The following is an 18,318-nucleotide window of genomic DNA, read 5'->3' on the forward strand; positions in this document are numbered from 1 at the left end:
TGTCAACTTCAATTACTTCAGGACCGTAAATTTGGACGGAGGTGGGAGAAGTTTATTTTACATATCTTTACCTTCATTGGACATCTGTTATTTTTATAACCTCAAAAGGTAACAGATTATGTAAATGAGTAAATTAGAATATCGTCTTTGTGTCACTATAAATTGCATGGGCCAATTTTTCCCCTCTCTGCATCACTCTAGGAGAGCAGTATTAAAGTATCTATTAGAAATTAGGAAACACAAGAACACTTTATAAGTTTTCACTGTGTTGACCTTAAGAAAGGAAATCATGAATATAATGTGGCCCTTAATGACATAGTCTTCTAGCTGATTCCTTATACAGATTTGACCTTTGTAAATTTTGTAGGATAAAAGCAGTTAAAATAGGTACCATTGCTATCTTCAGATAATCTTTTCTGTGGCATATTACAACATGTAATTACATACACTGTGGTATGTACACAGAACACACAAAATGTCAGGTTGCACTGAAAAGTTCAAACGCAAGGTCATGCTCTGAACATATTCATTTATTCAATATTCAGTTAATCAATATTTATTATGCACTCAACTAGTGCCAGGCACTGAGGAACAGAAGAGTGAACAAGAGAGACATTGATCATTGCTCCCATGGAACTCCAAATTTGTCAAGATGTGTGGTCTTTATACAATAATTTTAAATGTGATGAGTGGTACCAAAGGGAATCTTATGTCTATGGGATCTTCTGTATATACATTTGTCTAATCTCATATAAAGAGTCAGGGTAAACCTCTTTTCAATGTGCTATAAGATCTGAGGCTTCTTTCAGAAGGTAAGGGAGAAATAAATAAACAAGGGCTGGATGAGGTGAGGCCTTATCAGGCATGCTCAGGATTTGGAAGTGTGTCCTGAGAACAAAGATACTGCTATGATCTACTGAAGCGGATGACAAAATTAGATTTTCATTTCCCACAAAGATCCCCTTAACTATTCTAGGGATTTGAGGGTGGCAAGAGTAGATGTTTATAGAGCAGTGAAAAGTTATTTTTGTGCTCTCAAAAAGTAATGATGGTGGCATGGAGATGAAAAAATATTTAGAGGGTAGATTTTATAACCTTACATGGTGGGTGGCAAGGCTATTCACTGAGATTGGAAGCAGGGAAGTGGGTGTAGGATTCTGTGCGGGCAGGGGCAGGCTATGCATTCGGTTTTGGGCACACTGAGTTAGAGGTTCATGGAGATGTCAAGTCAACGAGTTCTTAGCTGGAAAAAATAAACCTGAAAGACAACAGCATATGGCTAGATGGTACTACAATTTTAGCCATGAGTAGATGAAATTGCCAAGAGACAGTGTGAGAAGTGGAAACAAGAATCTAGAGTAGCTGTCTGAGGAGCTTCAACATTTAAGTCACTGAAAGAATGGACTGGTAAAAGGAGATGAGGAAAGAGCAGCCAAGGAAGCAATGGGAAAATTAAAAATCCTTCATGTTGCAAAAGTCAAGCAAAGGGTGATGAAGAAAAGACACTTAACTGTGGCTAAAGCTTCTGCATTGTCCAGCCAGACATAAAATCCATAGAATCTAATGATGTGCAGATCACTGGTGACACTGGCTGCCAGTTTTGGCAGTATTTATGGTGGTATGGTTGGTGCAGCCAGATTGGAATAGTTTTAAAAGACCAAATGAAAAGAAAACATAGAATATCCTGAGAGAAGTCATTCAAGAAGCTTAGGTATGAGCAAATGAACTTTCCTTCTACTGTGTAATACCGTTAAATTCTCAAGAGAAATGTAAGACACCTCTTGTAACAAGGATCTAGTCTTTGGAGAAGTCTATCATCATATTTGTTGATATATCAGAGGTTACTGGCAAAGCTCTCCCAGTTTATCTAACTCATCTGTTTATTCATGCATTTCTGTATTCCTAATTAATTGATCAAACATTACAGTAGCAAACATAAATTAAATATCTATAATGTGTAAGATACTTGACAAGACCTTAATGGGGGAGAGTACAGACCTTTTTTTCAGGCTACTGTGAACTGGCTGACAGGGAAGCAGTAAGTAGCACCTACCTCTTCCATCTTAACAAAATAAGAAAAAAATGAGTAAGGCAAATCAAAATCCGTAACGTTCCTACATGTATTATTCTCAAAGGCTCATCTAGGGATGTGGTTTACAATGAGAATCAAGGGCTTCTGGCAAAACCCAGAGGACCGATTTTTCATTGGCAGTGTAGAATCGGGGCAGGGCTTCCATGCAGGGGCAAAATCTGTTCCCAGAAGAGCAAAGGAGAATATTTAGAGGAGGAAAAGAGGAAGTGAGCCAAGAAAATCCAAGTTAGTCTTCCATGTTGTATCACTCAGATAAATCCCTGCACTTCTTCTGGGCAGAGTGAGTAAAAGAGACAGTGGAGTGTAAATTTCAGCACTCTCTCAGACAAGTAAAGCAATACCAGGGGGTGAAGACTTGGCTCCCCCAAATCGGAGCAACTATATAGAATACTACGATAATGATTTAACTGATACTCAATGACTTAAAATAATGGAGTACAATTTTCTAGGAAGACTGTGTAGCAATTAGAAACAAGAGTATGTAAAGCAGTTGTCTGAGGAACTCCAATATTTAACAGTAAGTGAGAGGAGGAACTGGTCTTGTATTTCCTCCACTAGTAGAAACATTTATTTAGAGCCTGCTAGCCATCAAGCACTAAGCCACGCAGTATACAATCAAGGAGAATGTGGTCCAAATGACATGTAATAGTTCGCTAGGGCTTCCATAATTTCAACACCACAAACTGGATGGCTTCAACAGCAGACACTGTCCTACATTTAGGAGGCTCAAGTCCTATATCAAGGTGTTGGCAGGGCCAGGTCCCACTGGAGGCAGTACGGAAGGATTTATTTCCTAGGCTTCTCTCCTAGTTTCTGGCAGCTTTTTGGCCTATGAAAGCCTGATTGCAGTCTTCACATGGTATTTTCCCTGTGTGCACATCTGTGTTCCAATTTCTTCTTTTTATAAGGACACCAGTCATCGATGAAGGGTCTTCCCTACTCCAGGATGACCACATCCTAACGAATTATGTCTAATTATCTCTACAACAATCCTATTTCCAAATAAAGTCACATCTGAGATACTGGGGGTTTAGATTTCAACATATGAATTTGGGGGTGGGGGACACAATTCAACTCATAAAATGGCATACTAGATTAGTTCATTTTATAATTTACTGAACCAATATTTAACATCTCAAGGACTACAGATTACTGTTTCATGCTATATCATATTTATTTCCCTGATTAATATGAAAATTGAAATTAATTCTGTTGCATTTTAGATAATATTATATCTTCTTCTGTATGTGGCTTAAATTTTTTTTAATGACATATATTGGACATTGTGTAAGTAGTTAAGAAATTACCCATAATGAATAGAAAAGGACTTCATGATAATTGAAGGGAAATAATCAGATCTTCCACGCCAATCAAGGTTGCCTGTGTCAGCTAGCATTCCTAGCTCCAAGCAGTCTGATAAGAAATACGTGCATATAGACATGTCCTGGCACACATCACATAGAGGTCAGATCTGTCTGTTTATCTATTTAAATTCTGACTATGGAGAAGGAGCCAATAACGCATGCATGTTTTACCTTTTTTATAGTGGTGTGAAGCTATACTTGATTAGGAGATGGCCAAGTAAAATTGTTCTTTTTGACTTCTAAGATGCATTTCTCAGTATAATTTTATTGTTAAATTGAAAAATAGCCTTTTGGGAATATGTTAAATATATTTTTTTCCTTATTTACTGCTAAAGTGAACAGACTTCATCAAACACCGACATTTTTTGTGCATTTCCCACTGTGTTTCTGTGTCTCTTAGATGTCATTCAAAGCAGAATAAGAATTTTTTTTTGCCCTGACAATAAAAACAAAGAATATTTCAGTAAAGAAGAAACACCTCTTCTTAGAGAATGCTAAGGATGAAAACAGTTTCTACGGGACTAGGACTGTTAAATAGAATTCTGAGAAATTCTACAGAAAAGTTGAGGCACAAAACAGACATTTATATCATATAGTCTTAAAAAATAACCTGTAAACACCTATTTTATTAAAACATACACTTTAACTGTTGTGAAGAATTAAGAAATATAATTCCTTTCATCTTGGCTGCCCTAAGGGTTTTGTTGAATTTAGTAAATACAATTTTCTTCTTTCAGTAGGAAATTCAGAAAGGCTCAAAGATCTGTACATAGCACAGGGACTGAAAGCGTTTAATGGGGAGAGTAAATGTATGAATCTGTGCATTCAATTCAGTCCATATACATTCTATGGTTCTGGTCCAGTCTAAGGTTTGTTATTACAAAAATATGCATTGTAGCCATTCCGTTTGTTTTCATGTCTGTTGCCCTGCCAGTATCTAACACGTTGCCTCTCAGGTACAAGACCAAGGAGGAATTAGACTGTCATGGTTTTGAATGTCTCCATTCAGTTTCATGAAAGAATAACCAGAAGCCAAGATAAAGACACTTCAAGAAGAAAAACACTTATTTTATATCTCATCCATATTTTCATTTGACACGGTCTATGTATACAGTTAACATGCAGCTTCCTGTAACTGGCGTCTTTTGAAATGAGGGAAAATAATTGAAGGATTTGTTTCTAAGGTAGATAGAAACATTTATTTCTTTAAACTGTCATAAGATTTGAATTTCCAAAATTCACCTTACCCTGTGATTTATATTTATAATGGCTATGTGACAAATTTTAATAAATCCAATCATTTTTTTCTCCTTGTCTTTATATTATTTCTTTGGAAATAAGCATGGCTGGAAAACATTTAAGCGGAGAGAAAAAAAGGATCGAGGAACATATTTGTAGTTCATAAAGAAAGAGAAGAGGAATAACTTGATATCTAAACATTTTTTACCTTTCCTTTAGAAATCTCCAGATAACAACAAAGAGTCTCTACAAGAAGCCGTAGAACAAGATGGTTAAGGCTGGTGTCAGGCCACATAGGTTTGAATCTGTCCTTTAAAGTTTGGATGTTGAACAAGTTATTTAATCACTCTGTGGATGCTTCAATTTTATTAACTGTACAATGGGGATAGTGAAGTTACCTTCCTGTAAGGATTAAATGAGACTTACCTATAAAGTGCTTAGAATGATAAACTGTTAGAATATAGTAGGTGTTCAGTAAATGTTATCTATTATTACCACTGAATTCCATTGTTTATAACACTGAATAGAGTAGTTAAATTGGTCAAGCATTTCAAATGATTTCTGCCTACAGAAACAAGAGGTACGGTCAATTTTCTACAATTTTTAGGAGACTAGGGGTTTTCAAAAAGTAATGCAAATGTCAGAAAAGGATACAGGTAAAGGCAGTATTTCTTCTTTAAAAGGTATTTGCATCAATTGAGCTTTTCTTCCTCAATAGAGACATGTAGTAGGGTTAAGTAATTTAGAGGAGAAGCAATCCTCAGAAACGATGCTTTCTTTTCCGAGTTCTCTTTTATATTCTCTAGAATTCTGCATTTGCTTTTGTTGAGCACCAGGGGCTGCTACTGAGCTACAAACTTGGCGTCACTTTGGCACCTTTGAGAGCACTGATTTAAAGCAGAATCGGAAACACAGCTCCCCAATGTTATATTGGCCCAGTGTGTGGTCTCCTCATATACTCCAGGGGCAACTTTGGCTTTCTAGTCTGCTCCTCACTCTGGTTTCTACTCATTTGTGGTAGTGGCCACTGTGGTGGATGTGGTGGGGCTTAAAGATTGCTCCATGCTTTTGTGCTAACCCACCAATCCCATTAAAAAGTATGTTTGTTGTATTGATCCAAGGTTTTATTGGATTGTGGTGGGAGGACTGTTTTCTTCACTGCTGGAAGCTGGAGTTCTTAGAATTTGAACCACAGGCTCTTGCAAATGAATTAACACTTCAGGGTTGAAATTTGGACAAAAGAAACATATATTGCTGTGTTGAATTTATATATGGAAAATTATATTATTTCTAATATAGAATTATTTGTAAACTTATATAATTGATTTTTTATCATGGCCGTACTATAGGTTATATCCTGCCATGAAAAGTGGAAGACACATTTCAGTGTCTTCAGAAAGGAAGCAGTCATGCATTCTACACAGCCAGACGATCAAAAGCAGTCAAGAATGTCAATTGTTGCTCAAAGAATGCTCATCAATTTTCTTAATTTTCCTAAACCTTCTAAAATGAGAAGAATTCTAATATGGGTGCTAAAATATTTGCAGAATGTATAGTGCCGTTTTTGCTCATCATCTAAAAAATATTTTTGTTTGACATAGTGAAACATGCACACGGTACAAAATCCAGAAGTACAAAGGAGGAAAGCTGTGCAAAGCAAGCTTCCCTCCTGCTGCTACTCCCAGGGCTCCAGCAATCAAGTTAGCAATAATAATTATCTTTCTGATCCTTCAGAGATTTTCGTATGTAAAATGATTATTGACTTTTAGTCAGTACTTTTTGACTCTTCAGTGCTCTGAAGTGGTTCTAAGTCCTAAGAAAAAAAAATTCATTATAATTCTTATCATATAAGATATGATGATAAAGACATCCTTAAACAGTATGGCAAATATATCTATATCTGTATTATATTTTTTTCAGATGGAAATAGATACTCCCCTTTATTATTTGGGCCAGAAAAAAACATAAGTCTAGAAGAAGAAATTAGAATTAAGGAAAGTTAATGTAATGATTAACTACGCTTCTGATTTTTGAGATGATACATCAATCTAGGAAGCAGAAATCCCCAATCCTGTGAAGAAATACTTTATATAAGTAAATTTTAAAGATTTATTTTATTTAATTTTTTTTTTTTTGAGACAGTCTCACTCCATTGCCCAGGCTGTAGCACAGTGGCACGATCTCGGCTCACTGCAACCTCTGCCTCCCAGGTTCAAGCAAATCTCCTGCCTCAGCCTCCTGAGCAGCTGGGACCACAGGAACACACCACCACACCTGACTGATTTTTGTATTTTTAGTAGAGGTGGGGTTTTACCATGTTGGCCAAGTTGGTCTCAAACTCCTGATCTTGTGATCTGCCTGTGTTGGCCACTCAATATATACGTAATATTTATAAAGGAATTACATCTTTTCTATTCAGGGGTAAGCCAGGGATATATGACTTACTGAGAACACATATTTCATTACTCAAAATTATTTTTCTTCTATATCTAAAACCCACAATTAATTATAAATTGTTTAAAGCACTAAAAGAACAATATGGCAAATTGTGAAACAAGAAATTTCAATGTCTGTTGAGTAGAAGATGACAAGGAAAAATATTTCCTAAGAGATAAAAACTAAATTGAAAAGAATTACAGAAAGATTAGCAGAGAAAATTATTTTAGATTAATAGGAGAGAACTGCCTTAATTAGTATATTTTCTTCCTTCTGCAATATGTAATTCTTAACACTTTAATAAAAGTAGAGAATAATGGCAATAAAATTAGTCCTCATAGCTCTGAAATTATATATGCTATGTAGTTTTCATAATGTAATGCATTTTAAAGATTTTTGTCATCAAGAAACAAGTCTCCCAAATCCTTAACAAACTTTGGGGTGAAAGAAACTGATACAAATGTTGACATATTTAAAAAACCACAGCAAAGAATGAAATAAAGAACATGCATATACAATACTTCTTAGAGCCTGCCTTCAATTTTTTTTAAATCAGGAGTATAGTATTATATAAAACATGAGGCACTTTCTGAAGTTCCAGGAAATTCAAAGGAGATGAAAGAGAAAATTAGAAAGACTTTAAATTTGATATTGATAATTCAAGAGCTATTCTTTGGAACCAGATTGGAGTCAATGCACTTTTTGATGAGAGCAAAAAGTCAAATAGGAGGGAAAAGAAAATCAGAATACTGTTCCCAGTGATGGAGTCAGGTAGAAGGAATGGGCACTCAGAGAGACCTTACACCCTCTTCAGAGAAAAAGGCCAGATCTCAGTCAGAAATAGCTAGAGCAATCACTGACAATACAGTAGCTGGGATTTCATACCAATAATCACAATCATTTTTCTAAGGAGAGCTATGAGATAAGAAACACAGGGACACAGGTGAAAATCAGGCCTACAGAGAAAATATGATTGTGACTGGAAAAAAGCTTCGAGTGTAAGGATGCCCGGAAAACCTGAAGAAACTTAAACCTTTTCACAATTCCATGCACTTTCTGTAACTGCTGGAGAAACCTGAGGTGTTCCGCTAGCTGTTCTTGTTCTGCCTTCCTCACTTGTGCATCAATCTCCCTCACACACCAATTACGTAAACTTGCAGAGAAGCAGAGAAACACTCTCCCCAGAGATTGAGGGTATGCAATGTTGAATCTGTTTAAGAGAAGACAGCCGGATGTGGTGGCTCATGTCTGTAATCCCAGCACTTTGGGAGGCCGAGGTGGGTGGATCACCTGAGGTCAGGAGTTCGAGACCAGCCTGACCAACATGGTGAAACCCCATCTCTACTGAAAATACAAAAGTAGTTGGGTGTGGTGGCACATGTCTGTAATCCCTGCTACTTGGGAGGCTGAGGCAGGAGAACCACTTAAACCCAGGAGGGAGGGGTTGCAGTGAGCCAAGATCATGCCATTGCACTCCAGCCTGGGCAACAAGAGTGAAACTGCATCTCAAATAATAATAATAATAATAAAGGGCTGAAGAGGTTCACATCCATCACTTTCAGTTTAATCAAAACGTGACTGGGCTTTGATTTAAAATGGCACTTCTAACACTAGTCATGATATATTTACAATCACTAATATAATAGTTTAATTAATAATGGTAATATAATTAACATTCTAATCATATTATAACATTAATAGTAATATAATTGCAATCACCACAAACTCTAAAGTGATCATATCATTACTTTGTAATTACACCTAGATAGTCAGAACATTTTACAATTAGGGCAGTTATAACTTTCAAATAATTCTTTTAAGAAAAGATGGAATGCCTCTCATTTATACATGGAGTATCTGATATTAGAAGGCTAGTTTACAGCAGCCCCAGAAATTTTCCCATCCAATGAAGAAATAAAATCCAGTCCTCTGGGAATGAGATCATAAAATTAAGTTATCCTCACCCTGCTCAAAAAAGATAATGATCTGGGTAGATACACAAATCGCAGTCTCTGTGAACCCACACTAAAATAAGCAGAGCATAGGCACTGGGGTGGTTTCAGAGTGGGGCATTATTCACAGGAAAACAGTGAGATTCACTACGGAGGACATAATTCTTCTGACAGTGACAGGATCTCATTCACAGAACCAGGACTGATGGTGCATGCACAGTCAGCGTGCCAAGCAGCACAGGACCTGGATGCCGGTCCCTAATGGTGAACTGAGATCATTGCCGAGGACACTCGGTGATCACATAAGGGACACTCTGTTTGCTCTCTGGGAGATGCAGTTCATTTGCACTAATTGCAGGCTTGGGGGCCTGGAGAAGGCAGCTCTGTGTACACATACTGTATTCTCTTTGTTGGCGAAGGTAGCTCTCACGGGCACTGTTCCTCCTGGCATTGTGTGTGTGTGTGTGTGTGTGTGTGTGTGTGTGTGTGTGTGTGTGTGTGTGTGTGTGTATTAACAGAGAGATTTAACTGCTTTTAAAATATATGTGCATTTTTAATTCTTTGCACTGGGCTTACTAATAGCTCATGAGGGGAAGCTACAAGAGAATAGTGAATTACTTTCCGGAGAAGTTTAGCGGATAACTCATTAAATAAAAGAAATCCAAGAATGCTTAACCTAATTACTCTGGTTTACAGGATTTTGCTTTCCTGAAGGAGGGTTCAATCTTTTAAAACATTCTATCTACTTACCTATTAACCATCTATCTGTCTTTGGTATTGCCAAAGTGAAGGAGGCCGGCTAATTCTCATCTCTAAGAATATGTATTTTAAAATGCACTTCTGTATACTTTTTTTTTTTAAGTTATACTACCTTTTGAAGGAATATAAGGTCAGGGATATATTTTTCAAACTTAAGAAGCACTGCATATTGAATACACTGAATAGTGTAAAGTGAGCATGAAAGGAATGCAATCATATTGATACAGTAAAACTGGCATATCTAGAGATTAGACAAGATTGACTAAAAAATAAAGATTTGTGGCCAGGCACGGTGGCTCTCACTTTGTAATCCCAGCACTTTGGGAGGCCAATGTGGGTGGATCACAAGGTCAGGAATTTGAGACCAGCCTGACCAACACAGTCAAACCCCGTCTCTACTAAAAATACAACAATTAGCTGGTCATGGTGGTTGGTACCTGTAATCTCATCTGATTAGGAGGCTAAGGCAGGAGAATCACTTGAACCCAGGAGGTGGAGGATGCAGTGAGCCTGGGCAACAGAGCTACACTCTGTCTCAAAAATAAAATAAAATAAAAATAAAAATAAAAGATTTACTAAGTACTTGAAATATTTAAAGATAGAGGCTAATTGCTGAACAGGTAAACAGAAAACTCAAAGAAATCCTTGTTCTAATAACGTTTACAATATATATGGGGATGCCAGACATGTACATCATGAAAAGTTACCAACAAGTACCAGGCTAAATAATACCTTCCAAATACATGTAAAGTGCAGGCTGTATTACTGTCATTCAGAGATGGTCAGTTTTTACTTTTTATTGTGAAAGTCAGCAAGTGATTCCGAGGAAATAGGAAAAAATTTTATTGGATTTTGAATAAAGAAAGAGAATTCAAACGTGGGAATGGCCTGACACAGGTGAAAATGTTTTGAGTGTCACATGTGGATGAGAGAAGGGAATTTATGTAGAGGATTAATGGGAGCCAATGCTAGCCGAGATGTTCTGGTCAAATGTAGGCGGACCTCAGTGGCTGTCTGAGGAACTTGAACCAATGGAAACAAACTCATTCAACTTCCGGGGATAGTTGCATGACCTGTTGTTGTTGTTTTTTGTTTATTGATACAGGATCTTACTCTGTTACCCAGGCTGGAGTGCAGAGGCACAATCACAGCTCCTTGCAACCTCGACCTTCCTGGGCTCAAGTGATCCTCCCACCTAAATCTCCCAAATAGCTGGGACTACAGGTGCATGCCACCATGAGTGGCTAATTTTTATATTTTTTGTAGAGACAGGGTTCTGCCACGTTGCTCAGGCTGGTATCGAACTCCTGACCTCAAGTTATCCACCCGCCTGTACCCCACAAAGTTCTGGGATTACAAGTGTGAGTCATCGTGCCCTGCCGTGACCTGGTTTTGGTTCAGGAATTTTTACCTATTGTGGAATGAAAGGTAATTTGATCAGAAAGAATCCTGGAGGCATGCAGATCAGTTAGGGAACTACAGTCTACAAATGAGTTAATAAAGCGGGACTCTAGGATGGGGCAGTGATATTTCGAAGGAAAGGGTGGAAACCAAGGGCCCTTTTGTGCCTAATAAAAAATACCAAGAATGGGGAAAAGAAACATTAAAGATAATTATGAGGTATCTGGGTGAAAAGTAGAATTACAGAAATCAGGTAAAGGGCTTTGTGAATCGGTTTGCTTGTTTGTTCTGTGGGAGAAGAGTTTACGAGAAACGTGTTACGTTTAAGTCGCAGAAATAATGCTTAGGTCAAGCTGTCCAGTGGTAGTTAGAAATATACCTTAAACACAGGAGAGCAGTGAAGGGTGCAGATAAATCTATAGAATTTGAAGCCATGGGGCTGATGTCAACTCTAACAAGATAGACAGAAAGATGAAAATATCTAAATATAGATGAAGTTAACGTCAGGGAAGGTTTCCAGAGGATATGAATTTTAAACATCAGTTCAAAAACAATCTGTAAGATGACATAAGGATACATCATACTTACATTAAATCTAACATCACTGCCTTGAGCCTAGTAAGGGACAAATACGATGGAATACAGTGTAGACTAAATCCTCTAAGCTGCTGGATTGGGATTTACTCTAGCTAGGTCAGAAGTCACTTTGTCCTTGGCATGGTTAACAGTTCTGGGAAGTGTGTTGGAGAGGGGGTGAGTTCAGGTGTTACTAGATCCAAATCTCAACCCTGCCAGTAAATGAACTTTAATTAAGCAATTTAAGCAAAATTTCAGTATCTCACTCATAAAGTAAGTACGGAATTATTATGGGATAAGAGATGGCATATGTATGTATTATATGCCTGGTCCATCGCTTGTATCCATTAAAGTAGAGTGGCCATTATTGTTTATTTTTTTTTCTTTTTGAGATGGTGTCTCACACTGTCACCCGGACTGGAGGGTGATAACATGACCTCAGCTCACTGCAATCTCTACCTCCCGGGTTCATGTGATTCTCCTGCCTCAGCCTCCCAAGTAGCTGGGATTACAGATGTATGCCACCATTCCCAGCTAATTTTTGTATTTTTAGTAGAGACGGGGTTTCACTATGTTGACCAGAGGGTCTTGAACTCCTGACCTTGTGATCTACCTGTCTTGGCCTCCCAAAGTACTGGAATTACAGGCATGAGCCACCATGCCCGGCCTTTTGATTTTTTCTAATATTTGTTACTGACAAGGATAAAACTACATTTCTAAGGATAGAATTGTACTGATTTCCATTGCCAAGGCAATGTGTGGAAGAGAGAGAAACATTTCTGATCTGACGCTGAAAAATCATTACATGGTTTTCCTAGGTGCCATGGGCTAACTCTGTGTGTCTGGTGTAATTTTGAGCAGAAGGAAAGGACGCTCAGTAAAATAACTATTGACATGCCATGGGAACTTTGATAACATTGATAATGTTAGCAGAAATTCCTGGAGAACTTATATATTTAAAGGTGGTTATTGACAAGGTCTGACAGAAAAAGAAAACTGTAGTTTTAAGTATAATCTATAGTTCAAAGGAGAAAAGATGAAAAAATAAGTGTCAGATATAAACTGAGGAATCATCTACAACCTTTATTTACATAGAGCAAAGACTTTATTTTTGTTAAGTATATATGAAGCCAAATATTGGTAGATTTGATGCTTATATATGAACAGAATTTTTAAAACTATGAACTTTTTATGCCCACAGAAGGATGTAAGTTCACTGTACATGATTTCAAGAAATGAAAGCACTAAAGAGTTTTTGGTAAGTAGAAACTTACAATGCTACTTTTAAAGATGTACAGGTAAAATAGTGGTCATATGTTTATATATCACTAAGAAATATATTTGCACTTGTATTTGGTTATATAATACTCAGGGTAGCATGGCAGCCAGGCGTATGGGTTGTGGACCAAGACTTCCTATAAGTGAACTCCAGTTACCAGACCAAGTATCTCAGTTTCCTAATTTGTAAAAGTAGTACCCAGTTAATGGGACAGTTAAGATAGTTAAATGAACTAATACCTATAATGAGGTTAGGCCACTCCTAACACATGGTAAGCATTCAAAATAAGTGAATTACTTTATTACTTATTACCGTTATTATCAATATTCCTTTGTAATGGAATATTACCTAAATATGCTTTTATTTTCCAAATCCACCTCATTGATCACAATATTTGTGCTCTGAATTGAAGGACATTAATTATTACTATAGTTACTTGATATAGAGCAGTGTTTACTAAAATTTAAGTGACCTGTTTCTCTCTCTTTCTTTTTTGTTTGAGACGACATCTCACTGTGCTGTCCAGGCTGAAGTGCAGCGGTGCCATTATGGCTCGTTGCAACCTTGACCTCCCCAGGCTGAGGTGATCCTCCCACCTCAGCCTCCCAAGTAGCTGGGACTACAGGTGCATGCCCCTACAACTGGCGTGTGTGCGCGTGTGTGTGTGTGTGTGTGTGTGTTGCAGAGGGAGGGTTTTTGCTATGTTGCCCAGGCTGGTCTCGAACTCCTAGGAAAGTGATCCACCTGCCTCAACCTCCCAAAGTATTGAGATTACAGGTGTGAGCCTCCATACCTAGCCAGAAACATGTTTCTTAAACCTCTTTGAAATCTCCTGTACCAGATGAATGCTAAGAATGTGAAGAACCTGAAGGCAGGGCAAAAACATTGTGCTAGAAAAAAACAATGTAAGGAGGTTCAAAAGGTGAAGAGTTGGAAAATGCCTATCAGAGGAGGTCAAAGAAATTCCTGAAGTCTCTACTTGATAAACATAAAAGACATTTCAAAGACTGCGGTTGTCAAGAGACTTCTATTAACAGATGATGGACCAGTTTTTAGTTTGAGATTGTACCTCTCATCTTTGAACAGTGGGTGAAGGGCTGCCCGATTTGTCTCTCTCGTCTCCCCATAACATGAAAGAAAAGGACAGTATCAGGGCCACTTGTCCAGCAGGCTGATTTACAGAGCCACTGCTGGTAGCATCTGCTGACTGTCTTGAAAACCTAGTGTTGGCTGAACAGTTTGTTCTCACTTTCTTCATGCTGAGGAATCCAGAGGCAGTCATAAGATTAATCAGTAAGGGTTCAGTTTTATCCAGTTTCTCGGGGGAACATGAAGACCTCCTAACCATAAAAGCACATCATCCTTATGCTAAAGGTATGAATAGAAGGAAATGGTGCTTTCTAGATTCAGTAAGCCCCCCAATTAAATAAAATTCTAGCTTAAAAGTCTGTGAATCAAGAATTCTTCATTTTATTTGTCCTACACAGGTTAGGAATGAAATAGGGATCAATGACCCTGGTTTAGCAGGAATACGCGTTTTACATTTTTAACCACTAGATGTCAACTAGTAAGAAATTTTCCAACTGTTATCTGACCCCAGCCTCTGCTTCTTTTGCAGTTACTGCTTCAATCCAGCTGAGTTGTTCTGCTTCTCATATCAAAGATCAGCTAAGAAAACTATGTACTATCGATTTAATTCAAATGTAATTATATAATTAAAAGCAAGTATTTTGACAGAGATACTTCAGAATTAAAAAAGAGGAAGGTATGTAATCGCTTGAAAATTGTCACATCATTTCATAGTTGACAATTACATTATATTTACGTTACTTACAATGATTTTTATCATTTGTATCTAGAAATAAATGATGCCAGAGTCAGAGAATAGAACTCACATATATTAATGGAGGAGACTGTCCTCCTCTGAGTAATCAAGATGAAAGTACCTTAGGTTTTATACCTTGATTAGCATAGATTAGATTTTCAATCTCCTTATGTTCAGTGAAGAACACTTTTATAGGCATTTTGAACAAAGAAGATAAAAGGTAAGCTTATGAAGTTTTTCCTTGATAAAAATAGCAGCATAAAAATTCAAATACTATGTTAGTAGAGAAACAGTACAGTAAAACACAAAAACAGAGACATCAAAGTGGTAATAAAAATATCTTAAGAATAATATGTATGAAAGATATACATGCTAACAGTTTTTTAAAAGCTTTAATAAGGACCTTAGATTTTTTTCAATGCCCACTGATATGCTACTATTAAGAAATAAATAGTAAAATGTTGGAAACTTTCTCCAAGACGCTACCAAAATGCCATAGTATATGTTGTTGTTTTGGTAATATTTTATTATGAATAATTTTATTTTAAAAATCTGTTTCTTATGCTCTATTAATAAGAAAAATGCAAATCCATATATCACACAAACACATTTTATATCTGTGTCTAATTCTTTACATATGTGGTATAATGATCATAAATCAAAGGCACAGCTATTATTTTCCTCGTTCAAGGGTAGTGGCTTCACATTGTTAATGTATAAACATACATTCTTCATGTTTCCAGATTGGGGGGTAAGGAAGAAGAAACAAATACATGGGCATTCTGCAGTTGTAGCCATTTTGAGGATTGTATTCATTCAAGTTGTTAACTAAATTACACGACATAACCTCTACTTACGGAACTGCAAGCATAGCAAGATGACTAAGAATAGATTTTCTCTAATATTACCAAAGACCTCAAAACTTTACACAACCTTATATATAACTTGTAATATCTTCTAGAGGATTAAATCATTCACTATATTGCTACAGATATTATATAAGTGAAATAAAAAATTAAAGTTGAAAGAATATGGCCACTTTCAACTTATTCTTTCGACTTCTTTAATTCCACATCCTTTCCATTTCATATCATAATCTCTCTCATGATAATTGAAATATATATTTACATGTGAACACACATAATATGTATATATATCTTACTCTGTGTGTGTGTGTATATATATATATATATGTACATACACACACACACACACACACACACACACACACACACACACACACATCTTAGCTCTAAAACAGCCAATTTGTGAACCCATAAAAGATTTAAATGACTAACCTGGTGTTACCACTTCTCCATTTCCATTGACCACAGGCCTCTCTTCCTCTTCCTCCTCAGGAGGCTCTATACTGGCCTTCTCCATGTTGCTCACTGATTTATTCCTCTTCCGTTTTCCTTCAGCACTTGGAGTGGCTCCTGGCAGTATCTGGTCTGTTACATTTAACAATAATGGTGCTGGTTCTGCTGGCGGCTTTGGGGTACCGTAGTAATTGTCTGTGAACAATACCGAAACATTCTTGGAGTTAAATATTTTTTTCTACTGTGTACATTATTTGTGAAGAGCGGAAATATTAACACATTTTTATCCTACTTTATATGGATATACATAGACACACATATATATGGTTTTCTATCTACAGCTATGTGTCTTGTCTCTCTATATATTTATCTGTTCCTTCTGTTGTACTGGGCTTTAATGAGTGAAAAACCAAATATAGTCTTACGTATTACTTCCAAGTGGTACATAATTTTAAAATTACTCACTTTTTAATAACAAGATTTGATTATAACCTTTAAAAATAATTATGTTAAGAGTACAGGTAATTTTTTGTAGCAGGGGAATCTCACACTGTTCTGGAAAAGCAAAGCACATTGTGCTATTCTGCAGCTTTCAAAGGATTACGGCTATTGTCCTTGATGTGCAGAGTATCCTGCCTAGAGCTGTATCCCCATGCCAGTCTAGTGGTTCCCATGGCATCTGACAGTGGGCCTGCTGCTCTATTCACTCTTCAGATTACCACAGCTCTTTTGCCCACAGCTCCCATATCTGAGCTATGGAATCATCTGTTTCCCCCATCCATCTGCAGTACTTTTTTGAAAAGAGACGCATTCTTATTTATTCCCATATTAAAACCTAGCATGTAATAAATGATTACTAAGTGACTATCTTTATTATTTCATTTTATTGAGAAAGAGTCTTGCTGTTGCCCAGGCTAGAGGGCAATGGTGCAATCTTGGCTCACTGATACCTCTGCCTCCTAGGTTTGAGCCTTCCAAGTAGCTGGGACTACAGGTGTGTGCCACCACTGTGCCTGGCTAATTTTTGTATTTTTAGTAGAGATAAGGGTTTTCCATGTTGGCCAGTCTGGTCTTAAACTCCTGATCTCAAGTGATCCACCCACCTCAGCCCCGCAAAGTGCTAGATTTACAGGCATAAGTCATTGCACCTGGCTGTGAACATCTTTATATGTTCAAGGAAAAACACTTCATTTAAAATATCCTAAAATTTTGAACGGTAAAAAAATAGGTTTTTTAAATCAATCTTATAGCACCAACTTTGAACCTATATCAATATTTTCAGTTAAGTTATGCCCTAATTTGCTCACTTTTTCATTAAAATCTGTATTGGTAGTAAGCATGCACCCAGGCACTCCAGTATATGTTTGAGAGAAAGATGTATATAATATAATCCTTGTCTTCCAAGACGCCCCACAGTCCAGTAAGGGACCAAATTTGATGGCAAATGGAAAAGCACTGTAACAGGAAATAGGAGTAAGCACTGCAATGGAGGGGATAGACAGGAGAAAGGAAGCACACCTCACCGTCTGCAAGGTCACTCAACACATATGGAAAACAGCGTGCTGTTAAAGAAATGACCATTAACCAGAAGACACAGAACTGAGGCTTGGCTTTTCTATATAACCACGAGCAAGTTACTTAACCTCTGTATGGCTCAATTTCTTCATCTATAACTGGGGAAGATCAATAATTGTTATAATCACCTGTGTTCTGAACTGCAAAAAAAAAAACACAACCTACTCAAGTTAAATGTGATAGGGATGCACTAAATAAATATATGAGAGGGTTAGTTAAGGGGTGTATTAGTCTGTTCTCAAACTGCTATAAAGAACTGCCTGAGACCAGGTTATTTATAAAGGAAAGAGGTTTAACTGACTCACATTTTCACATGGCCGACAAGACCTCAGGAAACTCACAAGCATGAGAAAAGGGGAAGCCGACACCTTCTTCCCAAGGCAGCAGGAGGGAGACTGAATGCAGGAGGAACGACCAAATACTTATAAAACCATCGGATCTCGCGAGAACTCACTCACTATCACCAGAACAGGATGGAGGCAACTACCCCCATAATTTAAT

The 18,318-nt window shown here is 37.2% G+C and overlaps 1 protein-coding gene across 12 annotated transcripts in view; it reads right to left on the bottom strand.

The window, feature by feature from the left end:
* Nucleotides 1–18,318, bottom strand: part of MAGI2 (membrane associated guanylate kinase, WW and PDZ domain containing 2) — a 1,426,516-nt gene that overhangs the window by 487,282 nt on the left and 920,916 nt on the right. For all 12 annotated transcript variants that reach the window (XM_039472765.2, XM_039472764.2, XM_074379315.1 and 9 more), the window contains one exon: nucleotides 16,222–16,437. In XM_039472765.2, coding sequence (XP_039328699.1) covers nucleotides 16,222–16,437 — 216 coding nt within the window. The remainder of the gene's footprint in view (nucleotides 1–16,221; nucleotides 16,438–18,318) is intronic.

The sequence above is a fragment of the Saimiri boliviensis genome, chromosome 10, assembly GCF_048565385.1.
Source record: "Saimiri boliviensis isolate mSaiBol1 chromosome 10, mSaiBol1.pri, whole genome shotgun sequence".
Taxonomy (NCBI): Eukaryota; Metazoa; Chordata; class Mammalia; order Primates; family Cebidae; genus Saimiri; species Saimiri boliviensis.